Below are 27726 nucleotides of genomic sequence, written 5' to 3'. Positions count from 1 at the left end.
GGGGATAGTGAAGAAAGCATCCTTAAGATCAAGGACAGAAAAATAGGAGGTGTCTGAAGGAATACGAGATAATAGTGTATATGGGTTGGGTACCACAGGATGGATGGGAAGCATAGCCGAGTTAACAACGCTCAGGTCCTGAACCAGTCTGTGTGAGCCATCAGGTTTTAGGACAGGTAGGATGATGAGGGTGTCACATGGGGAGGGTGGGTTTAAGAATCTTCTTGGCTAGGAGTTTGTCAATGAGGGGTTTTAGTCCCCACCTATGTTTTAGGGAGCTAGGATATTGTAGCCTGTTTGGGTGAGATTTAGGGTCTTTTAGATATATTTTAATTGGTGGGTGGTGGGAAGCGACAGAAGGAGAGGAGATATCCAAGACTATTGGATTTACTACATCAGGAGGCAGAGGGAGAGAGTTTGGAGCTGATGAGGGAGTGAAATTAGTAAGTACCATTAGGAAAAGGAATGGGATTGGTCTTGAGTAGTGAGTGGGGGTGTAAAGGAGAAGGTGAAATGAAGTTTGGAGAGAAGCTCCCTTCCTAACAGCGGAGTGGGGCAAGAGGGCAGGATAAGGAATGAGTGTGTAAAGGGGACACCTGATAAGTAGCGAGAAAGTGGCCTGGTAGTTTTTGGCCAGTGGAGGACACCGTCTACTCCCACCACGGAGATCTGTGAGGGATAAAGCTTACCAGGAAAGTTGGGTACCACCGAATTACTGGCCCGTGTCCAGCAGGAATGAGATTGGCCTACCTGCTACTTGGACGGTTACCCTGGGCTCCTCCGAAGTGATCTTGAAGGGGGCTGAGGTCTCAGGGCCACATCAGTCTTCTGCCCCGGGCCCAAGAGTTCCATGAGGCCTTCACTCTGTTGAGAGTGGGAGTGGGAGACTGACCTACCTTGCAGAGACAAAGAGGGGCAGTTGTTCTTCCAGTGACCATTCTGGCCACATCATGGACAGGGTCCTCGCAGCAGGCGAGGTGAAGGGCAGTGTTTTGCCCAGTGTCCCATCCAGTTGCACTTGAAGCAGGCCCCTGGAGGCGTGCGTTGTTGTCTGACCCGTCTCAAAGTTGGAGGAGGTGGTCTTAGGGCAGCCGCCAAGAGCTGGGCCTTTTGCTGTATCGGGCCTCATCTTGGCTATTAAATACCTTAAATGCCATTTTCATAAGATCTCCCAGGGGGGTTTGAGGACCACCCTCTGCCTGTTTATGTTTTCTTCGAATACCAGGATAGGATTAGGAAATAAAATGAGAGCTGAGAATAATTATTCCATCCTTAGAAGATGGGTCTGGCTTAGTATAGCGGGTTAAAGCTTCAGTAAGGCGCCCTAAGAAGTCAGGGGTTCTCAGATGGGCGTTGGATAATTTCTTTAAGTTTGTCAAAATTGACTGTGCTCTAGGAAGCAGTCTGTAGCCACACAAAGAGGCAGGTGAGCATACAATTTCGGGTGGCTAGCATGGTGGGGTCCTGATAGTCCCAATGTGAGTCGTTATGTGGCACAGCTGTAGATCCCACTGAAAGAGTGGGATCTGTGCAGTGGACATCATCGGCATGTGCCTGGGCTGCCAACCAAACTCTTTCCTTTACAGCTGGAGTTAAAGTGGAGGAAAGAATAACATATATCAGGCCAAGTCATATCATATGCTTGGGTTAGGTATTTAAATCTTTAATATAGGAGGCTGAGTCATCAGAGGAGTCAAGCCTCTTTTCAATTTGGGAGAGATCAGTCACGGAAAAAAGCACATGAACTCTGATAATGCCATCAGCTCCTGCCACTTCCCAAAGTGGGTAGAGATGGGCTGGGCGTGCTTGGGAGGAGGTATAGGAGCAGGTATGGGACACAGGTCGGGAGGAGAAGGGTGAGGGTGTAGCAGGGGCTGAGGGCAAGGCTGGTGGTGTTGGTTCCTGAGAAGCTGATGGCTCAGGGTTAATAGTGACTACTGTACAAGGGGAATATGGTGGCAGATGTTTGGGAGAGCCAGCAGGGGTGGAAGAAGGGGGGTGTGAGTCATGGGAGAATGGGGTGGGAGAAGAGATTGAAGTAGAGGACTGGTGGGAGGAGTTGGGAGGTGGGCAGATGGAGCCCATGAGGTCACAAGTAAGGGAAGAGTCTTCAGGAGAGGGGTCAGGAGGAGTTCTGGATTTTGAGGGGGGTTTGTCACTGGCAAAGAGGATTTGAACAGCGTTGCAAGACTGAAGCAGGGAGGGTCGAGAGCAGAGAGGAAGAAAATCTTGGATGTATGGAATCTTGGACCACCTTCCATAGCAATGGCAGAAATTGTTAAGATCTAGAAGTGTGTGAGGATCAAAAGTATCATTTTCAGGCCATTATGATTGATTGTCTAGCTTGTACTGAGGCCAAACGGTGTTGCAGTAATAAATCAGTAGCTTAGGTTTTATATTGTCTTGGAGACCAAGGTTCCTGAGAGAGCAGAGAAGGCATTCCAGGGGTGTGGATGCATCTAATTTAGAGTGTGTGGTCCCCATAACATAGAGAGAGAGAGAGAGAGAGAGAGAGAGAGAGAGAGAGAGAGAGAGAGAGAGAGGCAGGTGCCTTGGTAAGTTTACCATTCAGGCCAATATAGTCCTAGGTCAAGATCTACCCTTCCTTATGTGACTCAGGCAAGGACAGCAGAATCGTCCTGTTGCCGTTTGGTCAAAGTAAGCTGGAGGGGCTGTTGAGCTCTCACTTCGGGCAGAGGAAAGGAAAACAGGGAGGGAGAGCAAGAGAAAGGGAGTGAGAAAGAGAGAGTGGGAGTGTCACAGGCTTCCCTGGCCTGGGTTACCATCCAAGGGAAAATGTCCCAACCAGTTAGCCAGGTGTCCCCATGCTAAGTGGTAGGTGCCCCAGTGAGTGGAGAGAGGCGTACTTGGCATAGCGCTACAACTTCAGGACCAGGCAGAGCAGGTAGCCCCAGCAGGAGGGTGACACTGAGTCTGAGGAATAGTTCAGGTGGAGAGCAGTGGAAGAGAAAGGCTAATGATGGATGGAGAAGCTGGCAAGGCAGTAAGGTCTGAAATCCACAGTCTGGAGGCACGTGGGGTCAATTCAGCAGCCTGGGTTCGGGAGAGGGCAGGACACGAAAGCCAAGGGAGCAGCCCTGGGCCAGAGCATCCTGTTAACCTCTCCCAGGATTTGGCACCAGATGTAAGGCACTGCCTAATAGAGACCATGCCATGTGTGGAAAGGAAAGGTTTATTGGTCCAGACCACAGGACCGTCACTCTCGGGTTCAGAGTGAGGCAGCTTGGCTGAATTGGGTAGTGGGCTTTATAGGAGGGGCCAAGCCATGGGGGAGGGAGAGAGAGTCTGGTCTCTGATTATCTGCGATTACCAGATGGAACAGGTCAACATGCCTGGCTAGTTGAGTAACTGGAAGTTCCTGAGTTGTTTTGCAAGCTGAGAAACAATCAGGCAGGGAGAAACAAGTGGTCATAAATCAGGGCGTCTGGTTTTAAGGTGCTAGCCTTGGGTCCTTCTGCCCACCCCAAGAATGCCAGGGACCTAACAGTCCCAGACCACCAAAATATAAAAATAAATAAAGTGCATTTTGACATATTTGCCTTTTCATGTGTACGTGGACCTCTACTATTTTTATAGCTTTTTCCGGAGTCTAAAATTATTTCAAAACAAAAAAGCAAAATGTAAATAAGCTAATTCCTATGGCTTCAAGGTGTGACTCAAGTAGTAGAGTCCTTGCCCACAAAGCTCAGGTCCTTGAGTTTCTGCATAAAATAATTTTTTAAAAATCCTTTTCTTCTTCTTCTTGGTGGCACTGTGATTTGAACTCTGGGCCTCACACTTGCTTGGTAGGCTATCACTTGAACCACTCCACCAGCCCTTTTTTGTGATGGGTTTTTTTGAGATAGGATCTCTCGAACTATTTACGAGGGCTGGCTTCAACCTGTGATCCCCCTGATCTCTGCCTCCTGAGTAGCTAGGATTACAGGCGTGAGCCACCCACACCTGTGTTTTGTTTTGTTTTTTTCCATTTGAAAGTACATTCCAGGGGCACTTATCCCCTAAATAGTTTAGCAAGTATCTCCCAAGAAAAAAAGACATTCTCCTACATAACCACACAGTTTTACTGCTAAGAATGTTTACCCACCCCCACGAATACTTTCCAAGTTGACCCAAGAATATTTGCTTAATCTAAAACAGGCTCCAATAAGGGTTCACACAATAGCTGGACACAGTGGCACAAACCTGTGATCTTAGGGAGGTTGAAGTTAGAAGGATCACAAAAAGGAGGGAGAAGGAGAAGGAGGAAGAAAGAAGAGGGCTGATGGAGTGGCTCAAGTGGTGGAAAACGTGACTAGCAAGTGTGGGAGCCTGGAGTTCAAATCCTAGTACCACCAAAAAAAAAAAAGTGTGAAGGTCATGAGAGACAAAAAAAAAGAAAGTCTCACAGATTGCAGAAAACTAAGGAGACACAGCCACTAAATGCAACATGGTACCTTGAATTGGACCATGGAAAGGAGACGTGGGAAGCACAAATCTGAAGGAATCTACCATCTGGGGTACCGTACCAACGTCAATTTCTTAGCTTGTGGCCCCGATTTCCATTCTCAGTACCACAAATATGGATAACTGAATGGATAGATAGAATAAAATAAAATAAGACAAATCTTACCTTTAACTAATATAGCATAGCAATCCAAGATGTTACTGTAAGGTACTGCCGAATAAAGACCATGCCACGTATGGAAAGGAAAGACTTATTGGAACCAGACCACAGGACTGTCACTCTTTCAGGTTCAGAGTGCAGTGGCTTGGCTGAAAATGAGTAGTGGGCTTTATAGGAGGTGCCAAGCCATGGGGGAGGGAGAGAGTTTCTGGTCTCTGATTATCTGTGACCACCAGATGGAACAGGTCAACATGCCTGGCTAGTTGAGTAACTGGAAGTTCCTGAGTTGTTTTGCAAGCTGAGAAACAATCAGAGAAAAAGCAGGGGAGTTGGACAAGCAGTCATAGATCAGGAGGTCTGGTTTTGGTGCTAGCCTCGGGACCTTTCACTCACCCCAAGAATGCCAGGGACCTAACAGTTGCCATTGGGCCAGGTATGGTGATACACATCTGTAATCCCAGCTACAGGGGAGGCAGAGGTAGAAGGACTGAAGTATAAGGCCGGTCCCAAGCAAAACCATGAGATGCTATCTAAAAAACAATTGAAGTAAAAAAGAGCCAGAGGTGTGGCTAAAGTGGTAGAGTGCCTGCCTAGCAGGCACCAGGCCCCGGGTTTAAATCATGTGCCACAAAAACAATCGAAATAAAGCAAATATATTAGCATATAGTTCTGGCAAATGGAAGGCTAAAATGGCTGGGCACTGGTGGCTCATGCCTGTAATCCTAGCTACTCAGGAGGATCGCAGTTCGAAGCCAGCCTGGGCAAATAGTTCACCAGACCCTATCTCAAAAATCCCATCACAAAAAAGGGCTGGTAGTGGCTGGTGGAATGAGTCAAGGTGAAGGCCCTAAGTTCAAATACCAGTACCACAAAAAAAAAACAAGTCTAAAATGGGTAAGGCACAGTGGCTCAAGTCTATAATCCAGTTACTCAAGAGGTGAAGACAGGGAGGATCATGGTTTGAGATCAGCCTATTTAAAAAGTATGTGGGACCTCCATCCCAACCAATGGCTGGGCACAGGGCCTCGTGCCCATCATACTAACTACACATGAAAGCACAAATAGGAGGAGTGAGGTCCAGGCTGGTCTGGGCAAAAAGTCAGAACTTGTCTCAAAAAAAAAAAAACAAAAAAAAAAAACCAATGCATAAAGAGCTGGTGGAGTGCCTTAAGTGACAGACTGCCTGCCTAGCAAGCATGAGACCCTGAGTTCAAACCCAGTGCTGCCAAAAAAAAGTCTTAAGTGGTTTCATCTTTTTTTTTTTTTTTTTTGGTACTGGGATTCAAACTCAAGAGCCCCACACTTGCTAAGCAGGGGCTCTACCACTTGGGCCACTCCGCCAACTCTGCTTAGCGTTGGATATTTTTTGAGATAGGGTCTGACAAACCATTTGCCAGGCTGGCTTCAAACCTCGATCCTCCTGATGTCTGCCTCCCAAGTAACTAGGATTACAGATGTGAGAAACTGGCACCCGGTGCATCCTCACGCCTTTGAATTGGACCTTCCTGCTTTCCTCTTATAAAGACCATTAACCACCCAGATAGCCGGGGGTCACCTCAAACCAGGAGCCCTAACTTAATGTAACATCTTCAAAGTCTTTTTGCATATGAGGTAATATATTCAAAAGTCCCAGGGATTAGGATTTGGACATCTTTGGGGACCATCATCAAAAGAGAATTAGGAGCTAGGACATCAGCAGAGTTTTGGGGTGAGACAGGAAGATGGGGTTCAGCATCCTGAGCAGGACATTGGTCTTAGACTGGGGCAGGTCAAGTGACGCACCCTAACCAATGAGAAGCAGGGCATTTGGGCACATGGTGGTGTGGACTGCAGATGATCAAATGTTCTAGTGGAGTTCTTGTTTCAGTGGGCAGAAGGTGAGAGGGGTCCCAAAGCTTCAGACAGTTTGCAGAGAACAAATGTGGGTAATGTTTCTTGCCGATGTGGAGACCGCACGGGTTAGGGACATGTAGCATTGTACAGCTGGGATTTGAGGTCACAAACACAGAAGGATAGGTGTACCATTTTGGTCCAGCCCCATCAATTCTCTCTAGTAGGCGAGAGATGGGCTTGACAGGTGAGAGTTCACCACATGGGAAAAGAAGCGGTGTGTGTGTGTTGTTGGACATGGACAGATCCTAGGGCCTTGGGCATGGCAGGCAAGTGTCCTGCCACTGAGCCACACCCCAGCCCTAGGAGTCACTTCATTAGTGGATTATGGGATGTAGGCTGGGAGTCAGAAGACAGTAAAAAGGTAACAGGGTCAATGTATTGGTGCTGCTGGTGAGTTTGGAAGTTTAAAAAATTTGGGTGGCTGGGTGCCAGTGGCTCACATCAGTAACCCTAGCTACTCAGGAGGCAGAGGTCAGGAGGATCTCAGTTCAAAGCCAACCTGAACAAACAGTCCCGAGATCCTAACTCAAACATACCCAACACAAAACAGGGCTGCCGGACTGGTTCAAGTGGTAGAGCACCTGCCTAGCAAGCATGAGGCCAAGCTCAAACTCCACCAGGGCCAAAGAGAAAGTTGGGGTGATGGGAGCAGATGTGACGGTTTGCACATCTGTAATGCCAGCACTGGAGAGGTTGAGGCAGGGGACTGTGAGTTTGAGGCTAGATTGGGCTACACAGGAAGACTATGTCTCAAAAGAAAAGAAAAAAGAGCCTAGAGGAGGCATGTTACACGGGAAGAGGTAGTGATATGGGCCAGGTTAAGACCATAAACGTGGATGACATGACTAGCAGGTAACAGATACAAGGTGCAGGTCTTCTTTGAGGGATAACAAGAATGTTATAAGCATGTGGTGATGGATACACAACTCTGTTAATATATAGCAGGTTTTTGACTTTTTAGACAGAGCCTTGCTACGTAGTCCAAGCTTGGCTCCCACTGGTGATTCTCCTGCCTCTGCCTCCTGATTGCTAGGATTACAGATGTGCACCACCACACCCAGTCCTTGAGTTATACCCTTTAAATGAGTGAATTGTATGGTGTCTTATGTAATTGTATCTTTCTTTTTTTTTCTTTTTTCAGTACTGGGGCCTGAACTCAGGGCCTATACCTTGAGCCACTCCACCAGCCTTTTTATGTAAGGTATTTTCGAGATAGGGTCTTGAGAACTATTTGCCCAGGCTGGCTTCAAACAGCAATCCTCCTGATCTCTGCCTCCTGAGCTGTAGCTAGGATTACAGGCGAGAGCCACTGGCACCCAGCACACAATTATATCTTAACAAAACAATTTTTTTAGGGCTGGGGGAATAATTCAGCTGTAGAGAGTTCACCTAGCATGTGCAAGGCCCTGGGATTAAGCCCCAAAATAATAAAACAAAACAAAAAGGAAGAGGCTGAAGCAGGCTGGAGGTCAAACTAGAAGTGGCAGGATGGCACACCCAAGGGCCACATTCTGGCTGTCTATTACTGTGGTAGACATAACCAGCCAGGACAGAACCACACTGTTCAAAAAACAAAGATCGTTGACTGCGCGTGTGTGTCACTCTAGGTCAGGAGCATGGGAGGGATTAGGTGGACAGGCAGGAGGACTCGCTTCCAGGACAGCTCACTCACATGACTGCAAGTCAGTGCCGGGTGTGGTCACGAGTTCTGCTATGGCCACCAATGTCCAGCAGCAGAGTATCTTCTACGTGTGGTTCTTGCCATTTGGCTGGGACAAGTGTCCCAAGGAAAAGAGCTGGATGGAATGCTGCTTGACCTTTTACAACCCGACCTCAGAAATTGCACAGTCTCACCTCCTCAGTGGTGTGTCACCAGAACTGGGGACACAGACTCCATGTGATGGGGTGTGGAAAGGTTCCAGATAGCCATGTGGGATAAGAAATCTGGTGGCCATTTTTGGAAAAGACAACCTACACCAGGCCAGGTCTTTGAACACTCATTCCCAAGGTTACTGAAATTACTATGAACTATGACAGTAGTTTTGGTGTGAAGGAAAGAAAACCAGGATCTAGAGTCATCCATGAATGAGTAGGAGTGACCACAAGATAATGGATGAGCCCACCAAAGAATGGGAACAGGTATCCATGGCTGGCCTGGGCTTCAGAGAAGTTGAAATCAGATTGAGTGTGGTAGCTCACACCTATAATCCCTGAGACTCGGGAGGTACAGGTAAGAGGATAGAGGTTTGAGGCCAGCCTTAGCAACAGTTAGAGAGACCCTAACTCAAAAACAAGCCAGGTGTGGTGGTACATGTCTATGGTCCCAGCTATCAGGAGGCAGTGACAGGAGGATCGTAGTCCAAAGGCCAACTGGGCATAATATGGAGAACCTAACTGAAAAACTAAAAGCAAAAGGGCTGGGAGTGTGGCTGGAGTAGTAGAGAGCACTTGCCTAGCAAGTGAGAAAGCCTGAGTTCAATTTCCAGTACAGAAAAAAGGAAAAAGAGGTATTGAAATTTCAGAGAGTAAAGGACAATTGTCAGGAAGCAGCAAGGAGAAGCAAGAAGACACCTGTCCTCCCTCCAGTCTCACCAGCAGGAGTGTCTAAGGGACAGAGATGTGGAGACTTCTGGGAGCAGCAGGTGTCAGTTAGAGCAAGGAGGTGCTGGGGGATGTAGGAGATCTGCTGGTGACACACCATGACTTCCTGTTCCCCAAAAGGTGTGGGAGTTGTGAGGGATGGGGGCCACCGTAGGCTGATGGTGTGCAAGCTGGCTGGGAATTAAGGAACTGTGGGAAAAGAAGCCACTGGAAACCATGTGGGACACTGGTGGCTCACATCTGTAATCCTAGCCACTCAGGAGGCAAAGTCAGGAGGATCACAGTTTGAGGCCAGCCTGTACAAAATGAAAGGGAGACTCTATCTCAAAAATACCAAACACAAAAAAGGGCTGCTGGAGTGGCTCAAGCAGTAGAGCCTGCCTAGCAAGCGTGAAGCCCTGAGTAAAAACCACATCATGCAAAAAAAAAAAAAAAAAACCCACGCACCCAGCACCTCCCACCCCCCCCCAGCTATAATGCACCTTTACTCATGAATAAGATTTGGAACCACTGTGCAGCTCTAGGTTGATTTATGGAAAATTCAGCCCTGCAATAGAGCACAGAAACACAGATAGCCCAGAGACCCACAAAGGGAGGGGCAGAGAATGAGAGAAAAAGAGGAGACAGAGGAAAAAAGGGGACCAAAGAGATGGGGATGAAGGAGACCAGACATAGGAAGGGTCAAAGACCATGAAAGAGCCCAGTGGGGTCCCCTGTACTCCCAGTTACTCCAGAGTCCAAGGCAGGGAGATCACTTGATCCCAGGAGTTTGAGGCCAGCAGGGGAAACAGCGAGACCCCATTTAAAAAAAAAGCCAACAGGGAAAGGACGGACAAGATGGACACCTACCAGAGAGAGGGAGGACAGCATCCCAGAAGGAAATAGGCAGTGAAAAAAAAGCCAGAATTAGCACATTACAACGCTAGTGTCTCCCTCTATGACCCCAGCAGAGGGCGCCCGATACCCTTTCTCGCTAGTGGGGAGAGATCAATGCCCACCACTACCACACCCCGCCCCCCAGCCCATCCGATGGGGCTATTTTTACACGGTGTCACCGGACACCGGGGGCTGGAAAGCCATCTTCTGTCTGCCCTTCGGTTCCTGAGAATGACCCTGCTGCATCTGTCCGGCCACCCTACAACCGGTTCCTGGCAGGCCCCGTCTCCTTTTGCGCCATTCAGGACTACAGTTTGGGCCCTGCTGGTCTCAGAATTTTACAGAGAATCCAAGTGGAGACCTCCGGGCACACTCTGGAGAGAGGATGGGGCACAGATGTTCAGTGGTTTACAGCTGCCGAAGGGGCACCAGGACCCCGCAGCCACCAGGAGGTGCTGAGCCCACAGTGATGGTCAGAGATTCAGGGAAATGACCGAGTCCTCCGGACACACAAGGACAGACACTCGCAGTCATTCACAAATACAGGGAGAGAAAGACATTCAGCAAACAGAAGGGCGCTTCAGAGACACCTAGGGACAGAGATGCGGAGGGCTAAGAAATAAAGAGCGAGGAGACGACCCAGAGAAACAAAGAGAGACAAGAGACAGACCTCCCAAGAAACAAGAGTCAAAATAAAGATGGAGATCCAGAAAAATACTGGAATCCCCCTCTCCCAGAGGTCCCACAGACTTCAGAGGTAACTGGAGCATAAAGTAATCAAAGATAGCCAGGCTGGTGGCGCACACCTGAAATCCAGCACTTGGTTATGATCAATTAGTTTGTGAACACCACTGTTCTCGGACTAGGTAATCCCAGCACGTGGGAAGTTGAGGCAGGAGGATCTCGAGTTCAAAGCCAGCTTGGGCTACAAAGTGAGACTTAAAAAAAAAAAAAAAAGATACTCAGAGATACATCCCAACAGACCCAGGAGGACAGATAAGAGACAGAGACGGGAAGAGCGATCACGGAAAGGGACAAGACTCGAGGAAACTCGGAAAGCAGGGCCGATCTCCCGGGCGACGGTGACAAAGGAGAGAGAGGACAACCGCGGGGGTCAGCGTGATGTGGTAGGGCTGGGGGGGGTGGGGGAACAGCGCAAGCCCCGGCAGAGGGCGCCCGGCCGCCCTCCGCCCCGCCGGGGTCACGGCGCCCCCTCCCCCGCGTCCTGGCCGGACGGCCGGGCTATTTTTACGCGCGGACACCGGACACCGGGCTGGGGCTGGGGCGGCGGCGGCGGCGGCGGCGGCGGCCGAGGCGGGGCCGCGCCGGGCCGGGCGTCGGGGCCACACGTCCGTCCGCGGGTCGCCAGGGCTGCGCGCGCCATGGAGCCGCGGTGCCCGCCGCCCTGCGGTTGCTGCGAGCGGCTGGTGCTCAACGTGGCTGGGCTGCGCTTCGAGACGCGAGCGCGCACGCTGGGCCGCTTCCCGGACACGCTGCTCGGGGACCCAGTGCGCCGCAGCCGCTTCTACGACGGCGCGCGCCGCGAGTACTTCTTCGACCGCCACCGCCCCAGTTTCGACGCCGTGCTCTACTACTACCAGTCGGGAGGGCGGCTGCGACGGCCGGCGCACGTGCCGCTCGACGTCTTCCTGGAGGAGGTGGCTTTCTACGGGCTGGGGGCGGCGGCGCTGGCGCGCCTGCGCGAGGACGAGGGCTGCGCGGTGCCACCCGAGCGGCCCCTGCCCAGCCGCGCCTTTGCGCGCCAGCTCTGGTTGCTCTTCGAGTTCCCCGAGAGCTCGCAGGCGGCGCGCGTGCTGGCCGTCGTCTCCGTACTTGTCATCCTCGTTTCCATCGTCGTCTTCTGCCTCGAGACGCTGCCGGACTTCCGAGACGACCGCGACGACCCAGGACTAGCCGCTGTGGCTGCTGCGGCTGGCCCGGTGAGAGGCGGGGCCTGAATGGAGAGGGGCGGGGTTTGGAGGTGATGGGTGGGGCCCGTGAGGATCTGGCCAATTAGAAGGCGTGGCAAAGGGCTTCACTTGGTGGGCAACCCAGGGACTGGACTTGACAAGGGACTGCCACTGAGACAGTTGGGCTGGGGGTGGCATCTGAGGATCCCAGGGGGAGGACTTGCCCTGTGAGAAAGCTGGCTAGGGGAGCACATAGGGCCCTTTGGGGCAGGGGGCAGGAGAACAAGAATATTTAAAAATCAAAGCTATGAGGGACTCTGAGATTGGGAGGGTCAAGGTTCAAGGCCAGCCCAAGCAAATAGTTTGCAACACCTCCATCTCCAAAATAACCAGAGAAAAATAGACTGGAGGTGTGGCTCAAGCGGTAGAGTGCCTGCTTTGCAAATTTGAAGCCCTGAGTTCAAACCCCAGACCTCGCCCCACACACACACACAAAATTTGTGAGCCAGGCATGGTGGAGCACTCCTGTAATTCTAGCACTTGGGAGGCTGAGGCAGGAGGATTGTGAGTTCAAGGACAACCTAGGCTACATGGCAAGACCCTATCTCAAGAAACAAAAATAAAATTATTGAAGTTATGGGGTGAAGGAGTCCAAAAACTCCAGGGACTGTGCAGTTGGCAGAGACCAGTGGGAATTATGGGGTAGATTGGTGGGTGCAAGCTGGAGCCTGGAGAAATGGAGCTGGAGCATGGAGTGGGGCAGGGGACTCTGGGTGCTGGGAGGAGGTATTAATCACAAAGAAAGTCAGGCTGGGTGTGTTGAGCTGACTTTTGTAAGGTAAAGACCTTGAACCATTATAGCCTGGTCTGGGGTTGAGGAAGGAAAGGAAAAGCAGGTCAGGAGTAGGTGGCGCCATTGCAGAGACCCTCCCCATTTGAAAAAAATCAATTCTGGGGAGTGGGAGGGCAGGGAACTTTGGGAAGGAAGAGATTGTACCCTACTTAAGCATCGGGTCAGCAGTTACTTCTAGTGAAGGGATAGGGACAGAGCTGGATGCATGGCCCAAGTGGCAGAGCATCTGCCTAGCAAGCATGAAGCCCTGAGTTCAACCCCACTACCACCAAAAACAAAACAAAACAAAACCTTATGACAGGTTTTGTTTGCCAGTGCTGGTGGCTCACGCCTGTAATCCTAGCTACTCAGGAGACAGAGATCAGGAGGATCAAGTTTCGAAGGCAGCCCTGGGTAAATAGTTCATGAGACTCTATCTCGAAAAAACCCAACACAAAAAGCAGAGCTGGTGAGTGACTCAAGGTGTCAGCCCTGAGTTCAAACCCCAGTACCATCCATGGGTCAGGAGATCAGAAAGTCAATCCAGGGACAATCCCTGAGGTCCTAGGATGGACAATAGGACAGCCAGGTCCCTGGGCACTTGGGGCAGTGGCCGTTGAGCAACCTGTGGACAGTCGTTGGATATTTAAATGGCTAAGGCTGTCCCAGAGTCCCAGCCCCGGATTGGCCCTCCTTGAACCCTTTCCTCTCCACAGTTCTCGGCTCGGCTGAATGGCTCCAGTCTAGTGCCTGGAACTCCTCCGCGCTTACCTTTCAACGACCCATTCTTTGTGGTGGAAACCCTGTGCATCTGTTGGTTCTCCTTTGAACTGCTGGTACGCCTGGCGGCCTGCCCGAGCAAGGCCATTTTCTTCAAGAACGTGATGAACCTCATCGATTTTGTGGCCATCCTGCCCTACTTTGTAGCACTGGGCACTGAGCTGGCCCGGCAGCGGGGCGTGGGTCAGCCAGCCATGTCACTGGCCATCCTACGAGTCATCCGATTGGTGCGCGTCTTCCGCATCTTCAAGCTGTCTCGGCACTCCAAGGGCCTGCAGATTTTGGGCCAGACGCTGCGGGCCTCCATGCGCGAGCTGGGGCTGCTTATCTTCTTCCTCTTCATCGGAGTCGTCCTTTTTTCCAGTGCTGTGTACTTTGCTGAAGTTGACCGGGTGGACTCCCATTTCACCAGCATCCCTGAATCCTTCTGGTGGGCGGTGGTCACCATGACCACAGTTGGCTATGGAGACATGGCGCCCGTCACTGTGGGTGGCAAGATAGTGGGCTCTCTGTGTGCCATCGCCGGCGTGCTGACCATTTCTCTGCCTGTGCCAGTCATCGTCTCCAACTTCAGCTACTTTTACCATCGGGAGACAGAGGGCGAAGAGGCCGGGATGTTCAGCCATGTGGACATGCAGCCCTGTGGCACACTGGAGGGCAAAGCCAATGGGGGGTTGGTGGATGGAGAGATGCCTGAACTCCCACCTCCACTCTGGGCCCCCCCTGGGAAACACCTGGTCACCGAAGTGTGAGAGACAGCGAGGTCTGCAGGACCTCACACCTCCTTGGAAGGAGGGAGGGGGGAAGAAAGGAGGGGAAGTAGGGAGGGGATTGGGGTTTAGGAAGAACTAGGGTAAGTGGAAATGAATGGGGAGCACTTGAGTCTTGTTGGATCTTGAGTTGTATGGTTTGATAGCTCCTTGGGTACCCCATTAAGTAGGGATGAATGACAATGGTTTGTGTTGAGCTGAGGGGTGACTCCATGGGTTCATATTACAGAGTTGTGCAGAGCTTGTGGGGCCTTTTGGGTAGGGCTGAGATAGGTTTTGGTCATATCATGTCATGAGTTTCCTAGGTCCATGTTGGGTACCACTTGGAGCAGGGTGAGTCTGACTAACTCTTGTCTGAGTGCTTTATGCAAGATTCTGTGGCTTTGAGACCCCTAGGGCCATATTGGATCAAGTCAGGTGGTCATCCAAGCCATTGTTCAGATCAGTTGTGTGGTCATGAATGTTGGTGTTGAGTTGCATTGAGACCTGTTGAAAATTGTGTGGCTTTGTGTTTTGTGTAGGCCTATGTTATTTTAGGTTTTGTGAACTTGTGAGTCATGTCGAAATCCAGTCAACTGATAGAATGTGAGTGTTCTTGACACACTAGATTGCATTGGAACATATCGCTAAATGCATTTTCCAGGGTTCCATTGGGTTGAGATGTGTTATGTGGCTGGAAGACTTTCAGGACCACATTGAATTGGGACGTAGGTGAACAGTACTGTAAGATCTGTTCTTTCAGTGGGACCCTATGGCTGTTGGAGCCTCGTGGAGCCCTGCTGAAGTATGTCATTGTGTGAGGCCTGTAGGAATGTTGGGTTGAGTTGGACTGTGTGTATGAGATCCATAGGACCATGCTAAGTAACCTTGCATTTAGTGGTAGCACCAGGACCCAAGATGACAGCAGAGGGAGCAAGGGTGGTGTCATGAATGTGGATGAAGGACTGAACCAGCCTGCCCAGTGTGACTAACTATAGGAGGTGGGCTGGATTCTGTATCTTTGGATTCGGGCATTCATCCAAAGGGCTCTGAGTGAACTAGGAATATGGAGCCCTCCTTCCACATACTCCACATCAAACCCCCATTCTGTTGGGTCTTCCTTGTGGTCTAGCATGGAGACATGGGGTGATAGCCACAAGGGAACAGAAATGGGAAGAAAACTGTAATCTGTACAGACATGAGGGGAGACAGAGAGAGAAAGAAGAGAGAGAGAGAGAGAGAGAGAGAGAGAGAGAGAGGGAGAGAGAGAGAGATACTCTAACAAGGGAAATAGAGATCCAGAAAGGTGACAGACACCAAGGATGAGTGATTGAAATCCAAAGGAGGATGTCAGACACCCAGAGAGAGGGGGACGGGCCCCAAAGTTGGAGACAGATCATACAGCTTCAGAGAGAAAACCAACAATGAAAAAGGCAGAAAACTTCAGTGTTCCTGAGTGGGAAAGACTCACACAACCTCTTTTCTCTGAACCATGAGATTCCCAAACCAGCACATGTCACCCATCCTCCCACAGCTGGGAAAGGCGGTGGGTTCTGTGTTTTCCATGGGAGAAACCTGAGTCTCAGGACAGTGGCTTCCCAAGGTCACACCGCACGTCATGGGGCCAGGACTAATGGCAGGCTGCCTGACCCTGACTCCACTCGCCCCCACAGCCTGCCTGTGCCCAGGGACATTCTAAGGCAATTGGCCTCATGTCTGATAGACAAGGAACTGGTACTCAGAGGGGACACTGTTACTCACGGTGGCAACACCATTTTCAGAGTCTTTCGGGACTAAAGGGCATTTAGAGGAGGGGAAGGAGGACGGTTCTAATCACTAACACATATAGGGCTGCCTATGAGGCAGGAATCCTTCAAGGTACTTTACCTGTATTAATTTATTAAACGTGTCCAGTGATCTACAGTGCTATTATTGTTATCTCTACACACCCCCCTCCGCTTTTTATCACACAAGCTCTTTCTTAGAGGTCTCAGTATGAAACATCAGGAAGGAGTTGGTTTGAGGACACGCCCCTCTGAGTTCATTAACCAATCAACGTGCAGGGAGGGAGGACTGGGGGCGTGGGTCAAGTTGTAGAATGCCTGCCTAGCAAGTGCTGAGGCCCTGAGTTCAAACCTTAGAACCAGTCCCCCAAAAGGTTATAGAATGCAGGAAAGGAATTCAGTTGGGAAATTTCAGAATTCCCTCAACAACCTTTTTCTACAGTAAGAGGGAAGGTAGATTGTGGGAAGAGTTATAATGATTAAAAATAATCCTTAGGTGGCCACTTCTCTGAAATGGTCACTTCCCTGAAATGAAAGTCACATTCTGAAAAAGAAATGGAGACATACCTATCTCACAGGGACAACAGAAAAGGTGTCTCAGGGCAGAGACCCCAGCCTAGGGACCCACAGAGGATAAGACCCACAGAGAGGAACTGGGACCTAGAGAAGGACAGATTCCAGGCAACAGAGAGAAATCCAAGGGCACAAGGAAGGAAGGCAGAGAGATGAGGTTAAGAGACTGGGTGAGAGGACAGGGACCCAAAGACTAGCACAGAGACACAGAACCAGAGAAAGGGAACAGAGACTCAGAGAGAGGGAGACAGAGACCCAGAGAGGGGACAGGGACTCAGAGAATAGGACAGAGACATTGGGGGGGGCAAGAACCAGGGAAAGGGGAACAGAAACCCAGAGATGGGGACAGAGACCCGGCGGGGGGGAGGACAGAGACTTGGGGGGGCCCAGAAAACCAGAGAAAGGGAATCAGAGACCCAGAGAGAGAGGGACAGAGACCAGGTGGTGATGGGGGGCCGGAAACACACGAGGAGGACAAAGACCCAGAGAGAGGGGAACAAAAATAATGAGGGGGACAGAGACTCAGAGGAGGAGACACACCCAGAGAAGGAGGACAGAAACTGCTTCCCAGTTCATTCCCATGACCCTCACCAATGACTGGAAGTCACAGAGTCCCTGGGGTAGGGAGTGGGATGTACCCATGGAAGAAGAGTGAGGAGGTCAGAGAGGTGACTGGAATGGATACCCAGACAGGGAAGTGGCTCTTCCCCACCTCCAGTAAGCAACTGGAGCTGCTTTCTGTGTTGCCTTGGCTGGGATGGGGAGGACGAGAGGGGAACACCCCAATCCAGGGACACCCTTCCTGCCACCTTGCCATGCTATATTTAGGTAGAGGGAGGGGTGCCAGATGACCCCCCAAGGTGGGTGTCAGCTTTCCTCCTAAAAATAGCTTAGGGGGAGGGGAGCCAGAGTCCCAGAGTGGAGGTGTGGTAGGGTGAAGGGCCCTGCCACCCAAGGGGCAGGACAGTCCAGGCCACCATACCTCAACATCTCATCTATCTTCCTCAGGATCTTCCTCTGGGGCCCGTCCCTCCTTCTGGGGCTCTGTGTGTGTGTGGGGGGGAACAACATCTTCTCCTTCTTTCTCTCTTCTTCTTTTCTCTCTCTCTCCTTCCCCCCCCCCCCACCTCTCTCCCTTCTTCCCTTTCCCTTTCTCTGTCTTCTCTTCTCTTTTGGGATTTCTGGATCTCGGTCCCTCTCCCTCTCCTTAGGTCTCTGGCCCTTTTCCTCCATCTCTAAGACTTCTCCCACCGCATCTGTCACTGTTCAGTTTCTTTTAAGTCACTGTGTTCTTAAAACATATCTGCTTCTGAGTGCTATAATACCTTGAATTTCTCTCATTTGCCTCAGGACAAGACCTTCTCCCCAGACCCCACCCAGGAAATTCCAGGAGAGAGGACTATGTGCGCGAGACCCCACATCCCCTGTCTCCCGGGCGTCAGGCCTTATCGCTGCCCAAGCCCAGCTGGTTAATGTCTGGCGGGGAGCTCCTGGGAGAGTGGGATTAGAGACGGTGGGAATCTGCCCCCGGGGTGACACTGAACTGGCAAAGACCCCATAGGAATCTCAGGCCTAAGTCCTGGGTCTGAGGGAGGAGGCTGGAGCCTGGACCCCTGGGTCTGAGGGAGGAGGCTGGGATCTGGAACCCTGGGTCTGAGGGAGGAGGGCTGGGGCCTGGACCCCTGGGTGTTAGGGAGGAGGGGGCTCAGGCCTGGACCCTGGGTTTGAGGGAGGAGGACTAGGCTTGGACTCTTGGTCTGCGGGAGGGGGACAGGGGCCTGGACCCCTGGGTCTGAGAGAGGAGGGCTGGGCCTGGACCCCTGGTGTCCGAGTGGGGAGGCTGGGGTCTGGACCCCTGAGATCTGAGGGGGGAGGCTGGGATCTGGCCCCCTGGGTCTGAGGGAGGAGGGCTGGGTCTGGACCCCTGGGGTCTGAGTGGGGAGGCTGAGGTCTGGACCCCTGGGATCTGAGGGGGGAGGCTGGGGTCTGGCCCCCTGGGTCTAGAGGACGAGGACTGGACTCCTGGCACTGCGGCGGGCCGGGCTGAGCGAGCCAGGCCGAGCTTCCGAGGTCCCGGCACTTTCTGCGTGTGCAAGGCGGGCTCCCCGCCCCTCCTCCGCCGTCGGGCGCCGCCCCGCCCCCGCCCCCGACCCAGGCCCTCCAGAGCGCGAGCGGCGAGCAGCCGGCGGCCGGCGAGCGTCCTGCAGCCAGCGAGCGGGAGGAGGAGCCGCCGCCGCGCCAGAAGCAGCCAGGGGAGCCGAGGAGGGCGCCCCAGGTAGGAGCTCCGCGCCTCCTCCCCTGGGATTCCGGCGGCCGGGTCGCCCTGCCCCCGGGTAGGGAGGGACGGGGGCGGGGCCGACGGGGGCGGGGCTTGGCTGAGGAAACTGAGGCAGGAGGGAGGTGTCCCAGATGTGGAGACTTGTCCCCCACCGCGGATCTGGAGTCGGGACCCCAAACCCAAATCTCCAGGGGGAGGAGACTGGGAGCCTGCATCTGACCCCGGGGTTTGGAGGAGCCTGACTCCAGATCTTCAGGGTCTGAGGGAGGAGGGCGCTGGGGACCAGGGCTCCTGGTCTGGGAGAGGTGGCAGCCTGAGGGTTTGAAGGACATGGGAGGCTAGACGTCTGTGTTTGAAGGAGGAGGCAGTTGGGGACTTGGATTCCTACTCTGAGGGAGGAGGCAGGTGGAGAACCAGGACTCCTAATCTGAGGGGGGAGGCAGCTGGGGTCCCACACTCCCTGTCCAGGTTGGGTCAACCTGCGCTCCTGGTCACACCCCAGCACTTCCCATTTCCCCATCTCCGAGTTAGCACAGGCAGCCGCTCCAGGTATGCGCAGTAGACGTTTTGGGCGGGCCCTGACCTGTCCTGCGAGGAGGGAACATTCCAGGAAGCAGCCTCGGGGACCTGAGGTTTCTTGAGTGTGGGCCGGCGGGGACCCGGGTGTCCAGGCCAGCCCCGCCCCCGCCCCGTCTGGGAGATGAATAGAAAGAGGGGGATGTAATCTTTTCCAGCCTCCATCATCGGCCGCCACCGTCCCCCCTCCCGTCTTCTCCCCCCATCTGCTTCTCATCCCTGCCAGGAGCCATCACCTGGGAAGGGGCGGGGCCTCGACTCTTGGGTACCATACACTTCCAGAGGAACTCCGGAAAGGGGGTGCCCCGAGGCTCAGGCCCCTTCCCCCACTGCCTATATAACCTGTCTGTTCCCTTCTTCCCCCCAGGCGGCTGCCCCCTCCCTCTTCTGAGATGTCAGGAAGGAGGGGGCCACCTGTGTCCTCCACAGGGGCCCCACAGAGCCTGGGGGCCACCAGCCCTGGAGCTAGGAGGCGGAGAAGGCGCTGACAGGTCTGGTAATCACCTGCTGCTTCTAGTGCTCCTCAGGCTTCTAGAATGTTGCAGAGAAAAATGTCCCCATCAGCCTCTCCCAACCGCCAGGGTCAGTTTCACACACAGGGAAACTGAGGCCACCCATTAGAAGGGAAATGTCTGGCCTTGTTAGTGGCAGTTTTGAGCTCAACAGGGGTCTCCTTAGATTTCCAGATGGGGTTCTTCAGGGTTGTAACGGCAGCAGGGCACAATGGAGTTGCTCAGAGTTCAAGTCCCAGCTCTGCCATTTTCGTGGCCTGGTGCAAGTCTTTAACCATTTAATTAATTTATTTATCTTTGATGGTACTCAGGGCTTCATGCTTGCCAGGTAGGTACTCTACCACTTAAGCCACACACCCCTGCCCTTTTTGCTTTAGTTATTTTTCAGATAGGGTCTCTTACTTTTGCCTGAGCTGGTCTTGGATTGCAATCCTCCTACTCCTGACACCCAAATAGCTGGGATTACAGGCATGAACCACAATGCCCAGAGCAAAGTCATTAACTTTTCTGAGCCTATCCTTCTCCATTCGCCTAGCTATTAAGTAATAGCAGTTGAGTAATTGTTATTAACTTAGAAGTTGGACTTCTCCTAAGTCCTAGAATATAGGGTCCCCTTGGGCTTCCCCACAGTTCTAGCATGCAAACCATCCCTGGGTTCTGCAAAAATTTCCACACTCTTCTCTAATCCCAGCTTTTCTTTCTATCTTCAGGTGCTCAAGAGATGCTCCCCCACCTACCTTACTCCCTCCCCATCCTCCTCCTCTTCCTCCTCCCCAGTGTCCCAATGGAGCCCAATCCCCCACCCTCAACACTGCCCCCATTTCTGGCCCCTGAGTGGGACCTGTTGTCTCCCAGAGTAGCTCTGTCTAGGGGTGCCCCTGCTGGCCCCCCTCTGCTCTTCCTGCTGGAGACTGGGGCCTTTGGGGAGCCAGCGGGTGCCCCAGCAAACCGCAGTCGGCGTGGGGTGAGCGAGACAGCACCAGCAAGTCGCCGGGGTGAACTGGCTGTTTGTGATGCAGTGAGCGGCTGGGTGACCGACCGTCGGACAGCTGTGGACTTGCGTGGGCGTGAGGTGGAGGTGCTGGGTGAGGTGCCTGCTGCTGGTGGCAGCCCTCTCCGTCAGTACTTCTTTGAGACCCGCTGTAAGGTCGATAGCGCTGGGGAAGGTGTCCCTGGTGCTGGTGGAGGTGGCTGCCGGGGAGTGGACCGGAGGCACTGGGTGTCCGAATGCAAGGCCAAACAATCCTATGTGCGGGCATTGACTGCTGATGCCCAGGGCCGTGTGGGCTGGCGATGGATTCGAATTGACACTGCCTGTGTGTGCACTCTCCTCAGTCGGACTGGCCGGGCCTGAGGCCCATGCCTACAAACTGATCCTGCAGAGAAAAGAAGAAAGCTGTATGCTCAGAGACCTCAGGACTGGCCTGGATATTTTAAGACTTTCTGTTTGGGAACTTCAATGATCACAGAGTCAAGTCTCTCTGATTTTGAGAGTTCAGTATGTGCGGGATGTGTGATGAAACTAAATGGGGTTTCAAAGGATGAATAGGAGTTCTCCTGGAGGAACTTGAGGGTCATAATAATAATGATAATAATAATAATAATAATAATAGTGAACATTTACTGATTGCTGTATATCAGCGCTGATACATTACTCCCCTGATCAACTCTTGTGGATTTGACAGTCAGAAACCTGGCCCACCCTGGAGAGAGGGACAAGATGATGACAGGTCAAGAAGTGGATAGGAGTACTTTGAAAATATGGTCCACAGAAGGCTTTTAAGTATCTAGGAGCAGGGATTAAATGAGAAATTCTACTTGGATAGACAAGCCTTGGAATACAGTATGGATCAAGCGATCAGGATGCTGAAGAGTTCAGCTCCAGATGGGGAGCTGGAGTCATGCGACTTTTACCCCCCCCATTGCGAATTAAATATACCTTAAAACTGTCCAGTTTGTATAGGACATGAGGTTCTGATCAATGGGCCTGGTTATGATCAGGGATCACTGAACCCTGAGAGGCTTTGAGTAGGGGAAGCAAGATCCAACAGAAGGGAGCCCAGAGGCCTGGGTGGTATGGGGGGTGTCAGTAGAACCCTGGGCTAGGATGTAGAAAGTGGCCTCAGTTGTCCCTGTCTGACGAATGGGCTGGCTGGATGAAATAATGGGGAATGAGTTTGCAGAGGCTTTACAAAAGCTCTTAATCAGAGGAGGTGACAAGGAGAGTCCCCACCCCCTCCACTGCCCCATGCCTGCAGCCAACACATTCTCTGTGTGCGTGGTACTGGAGACTGAACTCAGGGCCTAGGCTTACTAGGCAAGCATTCTACCTCTTGAGCCACAACCCCAGTCCAACTGTAATTTTAAAACATGACCATGAGTTTCTCCCACCCCCGCAACCTTGAGCCATGTGCATAGTAGGCAAGCGCTTCACCACTGAGTTACAGCCCCCAGTCGGTTTATACACTCTTTTAGATCCAGCTTTGGGCTAAGGACCTACACATCCCCCTTTTCCCCCAGGGCCCCTGGGTAGCTCAGGGTCTACTGCCTCTGTGTTAGTGTCCCTGTTCCCACTCTTTTTTGCCACCTCCCTCTCTGTCTCTGTAACTTCCTGTGTCTCTTGTCTCTGGGTTAGCGCACGCCCCTCTTTTCAGCTAAGTATTTCCCTGTGTATTTCCCTTCGAGTGTCTCCCTCTTGCCCCCTCCTCCCATATCCAGGTGGAAGTTTTCAGCCAAATCAAAGGCAGGCAGGACGACGGACGCCGACGCGGGCTCCTTCCGCACATGCAGGGAGGGTGGGAGAGCCCCGGGACGTCTGGAAATCGTTACCCCGAGGTGGGTAGGGCTGGCAGAGCCGGGAGGCAGCCAGAAGGAAAGAGGAGGCGGGGGGGGGGGTTCTCATAGATTTCCTCCCTGATGTGCTAGGGAAATCTGTCCCCTCCCCCTTTGCATCTGCCTCTCCGTCTGCCCCCCTCCTGCCCCTTCCTTCATTTGAAACTTTCAGACTTCTTCCTTTTCTCTGGCTGCCCCCTTTTTGCCCTCCTCTTTCTGTCTCTGTCATTCTCTCCTCACTCCTCCCCCATGTATCTGTTTCTGTGCCCCTCTTGGGGGTCTCTGTCCTCTCTTAGCGATCGTGTCTGTGTCCCGAGGTCTCTTCCTCATTCGATCTATCCACATGCCTGCAGCTCCTTTATTGGCTGGGCTTGGAGTGGGCGGGTTCTGTTACTCAGGGCAACAGCGACAACAAGCCGCCTCCTAGTTCAGCTACCGGGTGGGGGTGGGACCATGGCCGGCCAGACCCTACCTCTGCGTTGTGGCCCCGTATGGTCCCCCATCTCTGGAAATGAGGTGTCTGGATCCTGGCGTAACTGGCATCTCACCAGCAGCGGTGTAGCCCACCATAGTATCCCAACCGCGCCCTTCCCCCCGGCCACCATACCGGTGAGAGGACCCTAGGCTGAGGTCCCCTGCCTGGTGATCCAGAAACCTGGGTGATGGGAGAAAAGGGGACTGGGGGTTTGGACCCCGGTCTGACGGAGGCAGGTACTTTAGTCCTGGGCCAGAGAAAGAAGAAATCGGGGAACCTGGATGCCAGGGGCTGGACAGAGGAAAGGGCTGGGGCGAGGGAGGACGGTCTTTTAATTAGGTGTCGCGCCTCTTGCCAGTCCACGGTCACGGCTCCCCTACCCCCGGCCGCAAAGCAAGATCTGCACATCTGGGCTTTTGACGAGGTCATCAACAGGTGGGAGACCACCTCCAGCTCGGCGTACGTGCCCAAGACCCATGGCGGGCCCTGCGCGCAGCCCCAGGCTGCAGAGCCTGCGGACCCCACGCGGACCATGGGGATCAAGGATTTAGAAGAAAAGGTCAGGTTCTGGGTATCCGGTGTTCGCAGGGCGACGCGGTTGGGGACTGCACTTGAGTTCACTGCGCCGTCCTCACGTTGGGTCTCTGGGCGGTTCTTCCTGCAGCTCAGACACCGCGGCTGGCGCCTCCCGCTTACCCCAAGACACCAGAGCAGCGAGACCAAGGCACAGTACCAGGGCTGGCCCGGCCTGGATCAGAGCACCCCACTCTTCGTGGAGCCCCAGCCGCCGGAGCTCTGGGATCACCACCGGGGGGGACCTTCTCAGGTAGCAGAGTGGAAGACTGTGCAGGGGATACCGTGTTAGGGACCAGACAGGGAGATCCCAAAGCAGAGCCAGCAGTAATTTGTCGCTTGGGGGCGTGGCTAAAGGATCCGGGGCTAGATCCGGAGTATAGAGGCTGGGGAGGGACTTGGACCTCTTGAGGAGGGGCCAGAAGGAAGAGGCTCCTGGAAATTCTCAGCTGTGAGGATGCTGGCAAGCTAGGCACAGAGTTGTGGGGTGAGGGGGGGGGCAGGGAGGGAACCAGCCTAGGTGTCTGTCTGCCCCTGAGGAAAAAAGTGAAGTGGGATGTGGATTTGTTACCCAAGATGCATCTCAGTTCCAGGGTTAGGACCAAGAAGGTGTGACTGAAGGCAGAATTGGGGAGGCTTTGGGGGGAGAGGGGAAGGCAGTGAGGGCTTGGATTTGAGTCCTTGACCAGCAGGAAGTGTTTGGATTGAACGGGTGCGTGGGCTCGTTAGGGTTCTGATTTGGGGATGGAGTCAGAACATTGTTGAAGCCCACCAAGAGGGATTGAATCTGGGACCCAGGGCATAGAACAGGGTATGAAACCCCTTTCTTGTCCATTTCTCCTCCCCAATCTTCCTCAGGCCCTAGTTCCCTGGACAAGGAACCCCGAACTGTCTGGCCGGCAGTTTACAATATCCGACAAGGGCGTGCTGAACGGCCTTCAGCTGTATCTGACCACCTCTGCCCAAGACTTTCGCTTCTACACAAAGTGAGCTCGTGTCCTTGCTCCACACCACCCTGCCTGTGTCGCCGGGAGCCCACCCATCCCCAGCTTCTGGCTCAGTTGTCTTACCTCCAACACACGCAAAAACCAAAGTTCAAGCAGTAGCCCATAACTCTCAGAACGCAGGCGTCCTTAATGTCAACTCTTAGGATCTCGGTAGGGATAGGAAGCCTGCAGAGTCATAAAAAAGGGTTCTATACTTGGGAGCGCGGCCCTGAGGATCTAGGATGGAACTTCCTTCGGTATTTGTATATAGTTACTTCTTCCCAAGGATACAGAAGACCTTGTTTTCAGGCCCTTGAACATCCTGGAGCCAGAAATCCAGATCCGTGTCCCCTTCTTCAGCAGTCCAAAACCCCTACACATGTGTCCTTGCCCCAAAATACAGGAATTGGGGTGTGCAGTCTCTCCGCCCAGCCTCGTCCTGAGGATCCAGCCGCCCCTTGCTCCCTCCAACAGGAAGGAGCTGTCCGAATACTCCTGCAAGGACTCGCTGACCTGCTCCAACTCAGAGAACTCAGCTCAGGTCAGGGGCCACCCCGGGCAGTCTCTGCCCCTACCGCCACGGGTTCGCTTGACCCGTGTGCGCCTGGTGACGCCAAGCATGCCGCACCGAGGGCTACCGTCGCTGACTCAGGAGGCCTACAGCTCCCCACAGCACCTACACCGCTGTCTTGATCGTTTCTGCCCCCCAGAGGCGCCCTGGGGCATCCACCGGAAGGCCCTACCCAGCATCTACAGCGTGCCTAAAGCCTACCGCACCGAGAACTCCCGCTACGGGAGCACGAAGGCAGAGCTGGTCTGAGCTGCAGGACAGCCCCGCCCTGGACACGCTCCCCGAGCCGTGGGGCGGGGCCTAGTCAGGAAGACACCGGGAAGGGGATTGGGCGGAGCTGAGCCCAGGAGCCTGGTCCACCATGCGGGATGGGATAGACTGAGGCACGTGCCACTCATTTGTGGAGGAACTGAACACAGAAAATGTACACGGAACCTGTGGCCTAGCGGGTGGGATACGTCCCTTGCAGGGAGAGGGCGGGGCTTGCCCTAAGCAACAAGTTTAATAGCCTAAACCAGGTTAATTTCTGGGGTCAAATCTTCTGCGGGAGTTGGGTGTGGGGAAGACGCTCAGACAGGATCTCTGGTTGGTGGATTTGTGAGTGAGAGCACTGTGTAATCTGGAGACCCTCTCGGACTGGATGGGATCTAACACTGGACCCTGTCTCTAAGAAGTTGTACTCTGACATTGGAGGGCTACCAGCTTTCAGTTTCAAGGGAGTATGATAGGTTCTGTCCAGCACCCTGCTACCCAAGCAGGTGGAAGCAGCCTAAGGTAGCCTTTTCTTGTCCCCTCCCTTGATGAGCCAAGTCAGGACTTCCAGCACCCCACTTCCTGGGCCTCCAACACGGAGGATCTAGCACCCCAGCACTAAGTTTGCAAAGTCACCTCCCAGTGGTGTCTTTTGTTTTTTTTTATGCAGCACTGGTGTTTGAACTCAGACCCTACACCTTGAGCCACTCCACCAGCCCTTTTTTGTGAAGGGTTTTTAGATAGGGTCTCAAAAACTGTTTGCCCAGGCTGGCTTTCAACTGTGATCCTCCTGATCTCTGTGTCCTGAGTAGCTAGGATTACAGACTTGAGCCACCGGTGCCCAGCTGCGACTTAGTTTTGATGTTCTCAACGGCAGGAGTCAGCGCCTCCTGCACCTCCCTGACCTTATTTGACTCTCGCCCCCAGGGAGATTAGTGTCCAGGTTACCCTACCTTGCTGCCACCGCCAGGTGGCCTTGCCGCCCCCACAGACCACAGGTATAAAGCCAAGTAGAGGAGGCAGGGGAGGCATCAAGAATGGAGATGCTCCAGGTAAGGCTGTAGGGGCCCTGGGTACCTCCCAACTCCATCCAGGCTGTAACTGGCACGAAGAGGGACGGTCATGGGGTCTGTGGAACATCTTTCTAGCAGGGTGTGACACAGCAGGTTTCCTGAAGGACAGCAGGTGGGGCGGGCCAGAGCGTGGCTGTCTGACATTGGGACATCTGGAATCCCTGGAGCCATGGAGTGGGCCCTGAAAGCTGCTATCAGGGATGGTGGGTCAGAGCAGAGGGGTCCTGATGGACCTGACTGCACTCAGGGATGGGAAGACAAGGGCTCAGGGCCTGAGGCACTGGCCTTGTCCCAGGGGCTGCTGCTGTGGCTACTGCTCAGTGTGAGCGGGGTATGGGCCTCCAGGGGGCCCCTGAGGCCACTGTGCCGGCCCATCAACGCCACCCTAGCTGCGGAGAACGAGGCCTGCCCTGTCTGCATCACCTTCACCACCAGCATCTGTGCCGGCTACTGCCCAAGCATGGTGAGCTGCCCGGGGCAGGCAGGAGGTGGTGGTGTTTTGGGGGTGTAGAGCCTCGCACCTTGGGCAAGGAACTGCAGTTAGTGCTGGAAGTGTGGGAGGAAACTGTGGTGGATCCCATGGACACTTGAGGCTGGTGACCTGGCTGTCAGAATGCTCACTACTCTCCCACTCCTATATCCAGGTGCGGGTGCTGCCAGCTGCCCTGCCTCCTGTGCCCCAGCCCGTGTGCACCTACCGTGAACTTCGCTTCGCCTCCATCCGGCTCCCTGGCTGCCCGCCTGGCGTGGACCCCATGGTCTCCTTTCCTGTGGCCCTTAGCTGTCACTGTGGGCCCTGTCGCCTCAGCAGCTCTGACTGCGGGGGTCCCAGAGCCCAACCCTTGACCTGTGACCTCCCCCACCTCCCAGGCCTCCTCTTCCTCTAAGGATGGTCCCCCCAGTCCCCATGCCCATTCCAACTTCTGCAGCCACAGATGCTCCAACCCTCAGCTCCCAATAAAAGCTTTTCAGTCTG

At 53.4% G+C, this 27726-nt stretch overlaps 4 protein-coding genes across 4 annotated transcripts; all 4 read left to right on the top strand.

The window, feature by feature from the left end:
* Positions 1–11342: 11342 nt before the first annotated feature.
* On the top strand, positions 11343–15698 carry Kcna7 (potassium voltage-gated channel subfamily A member 7). The gene is made up of 2 exons (XM_020158067.2): positions 11343–11934; positions 13453–15698. The coding sequence occupies exons 1-2, from the start codon at positions 11377–11379 to the stop codon at positions 14266–14268; spliced, it is 1374 nt and encodes a 457-aa protein (XP_020013656.1). The 5' UTR covers positions 11343–11376; the 3' UTR covers positions 14269–15698.
* Positions 15699–15851: 153 nt separating this feature from the next.
* Ntf4 (neurotrophin 4) lies at positions 15852–22433 on the top strand. Its single transcript, XM_020158068.2, has 3 exons — positions 15852–18897; positions 19844–19967; positions 20699–22433. Exon 3 carries the CDS (start codon positions 20710–20712, stop codon positions 21340–21342), a length of 633 nt encoding a protein of 210 aa, XP_020013657.1. The 5' UTR covers positions 15852–18897; positions 19844–19967; positions 20699–20709; the 3' UTR covers positions 21343–22433.
* An 831-nt stretch (positions 22434–23264) lies between these two features.
* Saxo3 (stabilizer of axonemal microtubules 3) lies at positions 23265–25674 on the top strand. The gene is made up of 6 exons (XM_074057357.1): positions 23265–23429; positions 23654–23866; positions 23960–24121; positions 24727–24854; positions 25019–25025; positions 25126–25674. The coding sequence occupies exons 1-6, from the start codon at positions 23274–23276 to the stop codon at positions 25672–25674; spliced, it is 1215 nt and encodes a 404-aa protein (XP_073913458.1). The 5' UTR covers positions 23265–23273.
* Positions 25675–26890: 1216 nt separating this feature from the next.
* LOC109682662 (luteinizing hormone subunit beta) lies at positions 26891–27722 on the top strand. The gene is made up of 2 exons (XM_020158035.2): positions 26891–27213; positions 27395–27722. The coding sequence occupies exons 1-2, from the start codon at positions 26920–26922 to the stop codon at positions 27635–27637; spliced, it is 537 nt and encodes a 178-aa protein (XP_020013624.2). The 5' UTR covers positions 26891–26919; the 3' UTR covers positions 27638–27722.
* The last annotated feature ends 4 nt before the right edge of the window (positions 27723–27726 follow it).

The sequence above is a fragment of the Castor canadensis genome, chromosome 16 (assembly GCF_047511655.1).
Source record: "Castor canadensis chromosome 16, mCasCan1.hap1v2, whole genome shotgun sequence".
Lineage (NCBI taxonomy): Eukaryota > Metazoa > Chordata > Mammalia > Rodentia > Castoridae > Castor > Castor canadensis.
This window is presented reverse-complemented; position numbering and strand designations above follow the sequence as displayed.